General features: G+C 36.6%; 1 protein-coding gene across 1 annotated transcript in view; it reads left to right on the top strand.

Annotated features, from left to right (window-relative positions):
- Positions 1–256: 256 nt before the first annotated feature.
- The window catches only part of GALM (galactose mutarotase), a 44,386-nt gene continuing 38,642 nt past the window's right edge, over positions 257–6,000 (top strand). Inside the window, exon 1 of the mRNA XM_060248664.1 lies at positions 257–571. Within this exon, the coding sequence (XP_060104647.1) occupies positions 382–571 (190 nt within the window). The 5' untranslated portion in view covers positions 257–381. The remainder of the gene's footprint in view (positions 572–6,000) is intronic.

Raw genomic sequence — 6,000 nt, 5'->3', positions numbered from 1 at the left:
GGTAGATGTTGCATTTTTTTAAGCTCTTCAGTCAAACTACTAATGTAGAGGGTTCGTAATGTGTATCTTGTCAGACAATTGATTGCCTTGCCATTTCTTAGACTGCAATCCTGTGTATCCTTACTTGGGAATAAGCACCACTGTATTCAGTGGGAATTACTTCCTAGTAAACATGCATGGGATGATCTGCATGGAGGAGATAATTAGAACAAGCTGTCAGTCTGGTATCTTCCCTCCCACATCAGCTGGCTGAGTGTCATGTGATTCTGATGGTTGCCAGAAACTTTTGTTCAAAGTACCTTTTCATTTTATTTGCCTGGCTTATATCTGACTGTTGTGTATCTCTTTTTCTTTATAGACAAGTTGTAAGGGAGGGGAACAATGACAAAAGTGACAAGAGAGAAATTTGGGGATTTACCTCATGGTGAAGGGGCTGTGGAAAAATTCCTGCTCAAATCAGACACCGTTGAAGTAGAGATTATATCCCTCGGCTGCATTATTACTTCCTTGAAGACTAAAAACAGAGATGGAGAGTTCTCGGACATTGTTCTGGGCTTTGATCACTTGGAAGGTGGGTGTAAATGAAAAGGGCATAAAATGGAGTAAACTGTGTGTCAAGTCGGCAGATTCAATAACAAGTCTTTGTTGAAACAAAATAACTAGTTTATTGATATCGTCGTTCTCGACTACGTTGAGATTGAAAGACTAAAGATCAGGCAGTAGAATATAATTATATAAGGTATACTTCAAAGGGATTCTTGAGGGAGGGGTACTATGCAGGGTACATTCACACACTGATGTTACTACTTCGTTCTCAGGCCCGTTTTGGCCTTGAGCGTCTCTGGCTCCAACCTCCCCCGGTGCCAGGCCTGAGAAGGCTCAGATAAACCGTTCACATATTCCCATTTCAAAGCAGTACTACATAACAAAGAAAAGGAGGGGGGGTAAGGAGAGTTCAAGCTAGCAACAATGGAATACAGTTTGGCTTTACCCAGGATGCTTCTCTCCTGAGCCAATGTTGGGTACAGACTTGACCAGAGTTTTAAGCAGACTTGACACCATGTGGCATACTCTGTTTACTATGCTATTGTCTACTTTGATAACTAGAATGTATATACTGGGTATATCATTGTTAGTTTACAAAACACTTCCAAGCTTCAGTGTGTAAAAAAGTTTCCCTTCAAGGCTTAGTTATAGAATGTATTTGCAATGTCATGGTTTGAACACAACAGGCATATTTATTATTTCATAACCTGCTTTTCCATAAATTCAGGGTCACTGGGGAATATCATATGAATTATGGGAACAAGTTGTTCTGGGTGGGGTAATGTTTTCCCTAAAAGGTCTGCAGCTCCTGAAATCCTCACTGTTCCCAAATAAATCGATGTTGGATGTGTCTGCAAATGGCTTTCATCTGCTTAGGCTGGTTTGGCAATTGTAGCTGTTACTGAGAAGCATTCTGGGTGAATATCCCCATGAGACTACTGTCTTTTGCCCAACATGGGGATGTATTTGAAGACAGTCAGAACATTTTAGCTGGTATGCAAGGTAGCACACCAAGAAAAGGCAAAAAAAGTGATCCGTGCAATGGGAAAAAATATTTCATCTGACTTAATAACCGCTCTTCATTTTGCCTTTGCTTCATGTGGGGGAATCTGTAAAATATAGATAAAAATATATATAAATAAATGTAGATAGGAAGATAAAAAAGACACATCATTTAAAAATATGTATTTAAAAACAGAACCTGGAAACAGAGTAATAAATATGCACGTGAGAAAAATAGTTAATGTGCTGAAGTGCCAGGAGCTAGAAACCAGTACACACTGCACAAATCATCTGTTTTTTTCACAGGAAATACTTTAGAATACACATTGTTGGAATCATAGTTCTTAAATAGATATATACAGGCTATTCTCACAGATGTACATAACTTAAACCAAGTTAAATATCACTAACCTGTATAGTAATGTCACCTGAAAGTTTCTACAGAATGCTAAATTTTGGAGAGCAGAGTACAAGTGGAACAGACTTTTTATTTTGTACGAGTGGTAGCAATTGTATTTGACATGTTTGGGACCAAAGCTTTTAGTCTCAAAATCCACTCTGCCTCTTTTTCTTCAGTAACCTGTCACTATTGTGGTACAGAGGCAGGGTTGCCAATCCCCAGATGGGGGCAGGGGATCCCCTGGTTTGGAGGCCCTTCCCCTGCTTCAGGGTAATCAGAAAGTGCAGCGGGGGGGAAGGGAAATGTCTGCTGGCATTCTGTTATTCCCTATGGAGACTGATTCCCATAGGGTATAATGGAAAATTGATCTGTGAGTATCTGGGGCTTGGGGGGGCATTGTTTGAGGTATCATTCAACATAGCATTCAGTGCCTCTCAGCATAGCATTCAGTGCCTCTCCCCAAAATACTCTCCAAGTCTCAAAAGGATTAGACCAGGGGGTCCAATTCTTTGAGCCCCAAAAGAAGGTGCTCCTATCCTTCATTATTTCCAAGGGAGGGAAGGCATTTAAAAGGTGTGCGGTCCCTTTAATAATTGGCCAGGACAACCGTGGGCCTAATGGACAAGAAACTGAAGTTCAATGTTATATAATAAACCATTAAATTAAAGTAAACTGAGTGTTAGTTGTTGCTTTACAATAGCTGTATCCACACATTGTTGGCTACTGTACTATTGAGTGATAGTAATCACATGCAACTGGTTTGTCTTGTCTGCAGAAGAAAATCCAAATTGAAATGATAGCTGCTATGCAACTGTAACGCAGTATCTAGCAATATGTGCTAAGCCCTTCTTCTTTCCTTATCGGTGAAGTTCTAAGAACCCTGATAATGGGAAAAGTCCCTCTAAAAACAAGTAAATGACAAACCTCTCATATATATGTTTACACATATACTAGTTCCATAGGTAAGTCAGCCTCACTCTTATAAGAAACATATACATTAGATGTTAGATTGAAAAAGGGTAAAAGTCCCTTGTGCAAGCACCAGTCGTTTCCGACTGGGGTGACGTCACATCACAACGTTTTCACAGCATACTTTTGGGTTTCAAACAATTTTATTAGTAACATATGGCAATATATTCAATTTCTTATATCATTAATTACTTTTTTCTCTATCCCATATATTACTTTCTACCTCCCCCTCCCCCCATTACTTGACCCCCGCCTGTGTACTATATTCAAAACATCATTATAAAAGGTACCCCTAATTAATAAGAACTAAAGTCCGTATCCTCCTCCCACTTATACTAATCATTATCAAAAATTGTCCAATGTCCTTTTATTTTCCATTCTTTTTCTACATATCTTCTGAACTTCTTCCACTCCTTCTTAAATACTTCTAAATCATAGTCTCTTAAAGTTCTTGTTAAGTTATCCATTTCACTCCATGTCATAACTTTAACAATCCAATCCCATTTCTCTGGTATTTTTTCTTGCTTCCACAACTGTGCATACAATGTCCTAGCAGCTGAGAGCAAGTACCAGATTAAAGTTCTATCTTCTTTTGGAAATTTTTCCATTTGTAATCCCAACAGAAATGTCTCTGCTACTTTGTTAAATTCATATCCCAAGATCTTAGAAATCTCTTGCTGAATCATCTGCCAAAACATTTTAGCTCTTTCACAAGTCCACCACATACGGTAGAAAGAACCTTCATGCTTTTTACATTTCCAACATCTGTCTGGCATCTTGTTATTCATCTTTGCCAATTTTTTAGGAGTCATATACCATCTATACATCATCTTTAAACAGTTTTCTTTAATACACTGACATGTTGAGAGTTTCATAGAGTTCTTCCACAAATATTCCCAAGTTTCCATCTGTATTTCTTTATTTACATTAATTGTCCATTTAATCATTTGAGATTAATTGCCCATTTAATCATTGGGAGGGATGGTGGCTCAATGGTAGAGCATCTGCTTGGTAAGCAGAAGGTCCCAGGTTCAATCCCTGGCATCTCCAAAAAAGGGTCCAGGGAAATAGGTGTGAAAAACCTCAGCTTGAGACCCTGGAGAGCCGCTGCCAGTCTGAGTAGACAATACTGACTTTGATGGACCAAGGGTCTGAGTCAGTATAAGGCAGCTTCATATGTCCATATTTCACTACTTCATCTTCTGTAGACCATTGTAGAAGTAATTTATATACTTTTGAAATTAATTTGTCGTTGTCTCCAAGCAGAACTTTTTCCATTTCTGTTTGTACTTTTCTTATTTCTTCAGTTTTAATGTCATTCTCCACCAAGCTCTTTATTTGTTGCATTTGAAACCAATCATATTTATTATTCAACTCTTCAGCAGTTTTCAGTTCTATTTCGCCACTTTGTATTTTTAATAGTTGATTATATGACAACCACTTTTCTTCACCTATCTCAGCTGTTATTTTTATTACTTCAGCTGGTACTATCCACAACGGTCTTCTCTCATCCCCATACTTCTTATATTTCATCCACGTACTTAACAAATTATTTCTTATGTAATGGTGAGAGAAAAAACCATCCATTTTCTTTTTCCCATAATACAAATATGCGTGCCAGCCAAATTTATTTCTTATAACAACATCTCTTGGTAAGTTATTTTTCTTGGCATAAAGTGAGTTCACTCTATACATATAGTCATACATGTTTTTAATCTCTTCAGGATCTTCCTCTAAAAATTCTGCAATTATTTTTATTATATATTCTTTTAAATCACCATCTTCGTTTTCAGGAACTCCTCTCAGACATATCTGAGTCTCCATCAATTTGCAGTCATGGATTGTCACTTTTTCTTGCATTTTCAATAAGGTGGAATCATATACTTTCATTCTCCCTTCTACCTCCTGCACTTTCTTAGATGTTTCCTCTGTTTCCTTTCTGAGATCTTCCATATCTTTTTTAATCTCTTCAATAATTTCTTTTTTTGATTCAGTAATCATCTCTCTCATGCCTTTCATTATTCTGGCCTCCATTGCCTCTAATTGATCCTGCATTTTTTCCAATGAAGTAGCCCTTGTATGAGGCTGCTTATGTTCTGACATTTAAAAACAGTGAAAATTTGGACCTCACCAATTTCAAATTCAACTATCAGATTCAAAAAAATAGGACTTGCCTTTTATTTTTTAAACTTTAAATTTTTATTAATTTTTTAACTATAACCAACAACTTAGATACACGCTTAATAACCAAATAGATACAATAATAAACATACATTATATTCATGTCTTAAATATCCTTCCAATTATTCAGAGCACCTCTACTTTTTATTATCATTACATTCGAATGCAAAAGTCTACTACACCACCAAGCAATATATAATCTATTCTTTAAAAATACTTTTCAATAGTATGAAAAATTAATAATTTTTTTGGGGATATACTTTTGAGGATCTTCTTCCGAATTTATATACTTAAAAAAAGAATACCATTTCAATAAAATTATTCTTTTTCTGCTGTATGTCCATGGCTCTTATTTGCATAGCTAATTTATCCAAGGCTGCCACCTCCCACACTTTTGTTAACCATTGTTGTACCTTGGGAGACACATCACGTTTCCAGTATTGTGCTACCAATAACTTTGCTGCCATCAATAACAGAGTTACTAATTCTCTCCTCGATTTAGAAAGTTTTAAGTTGGGCCAATAATTTAATAAGAAAGATTCTGGAGTGAAGGGGATATCATCGTCGGCAATGATATCTATTATATTTTTAATTTCTCTCCAAAATTTGTTAATTTCTGGACACAGCCACCAACAATGCAAGAATGACCCTTCCTGTTTACATTTCTTCCAACATTCGGGGGTAGGCTTTATATGGGCTAAAAATAGTTTTTTGGGTGTTAAATACCATCTTGAATAGAGTTTATAATTTTGGAGTTTCAAATTTAGTGAATATGTGGTGTATAGTGGAGATTCCCAAATGGTCTGCCATTGTTCCACAGTAAATGACATACCACAGTCTTTCTCCCAGGCCTTCTGTTGGTTTGTAATTTTGGACAAGTCTTTACTATTAAGTAAATTATA

Source organism: Heteronotia binoei, chromosome 1, assembly GCF_032191835.1.
Source record: "Heteronotia binoei isolate CCM8104 ecotype False Entrance Well chromosome 1, APGP_CSIRO_Hbin_v1, whole genome shotgun sequence".
Lineage (NCBI taxonomy): Eukaryota > Metazoa > Chordata > Lepidosauria > Squamata > Gekkonidae > Heteronotia > Heteronotia binoei.
The sequence above is the reverse complement of the archived record's forward strand: the minus strand, read 5'-3'. Positions and strand labels throughout refer to the sequence as shown.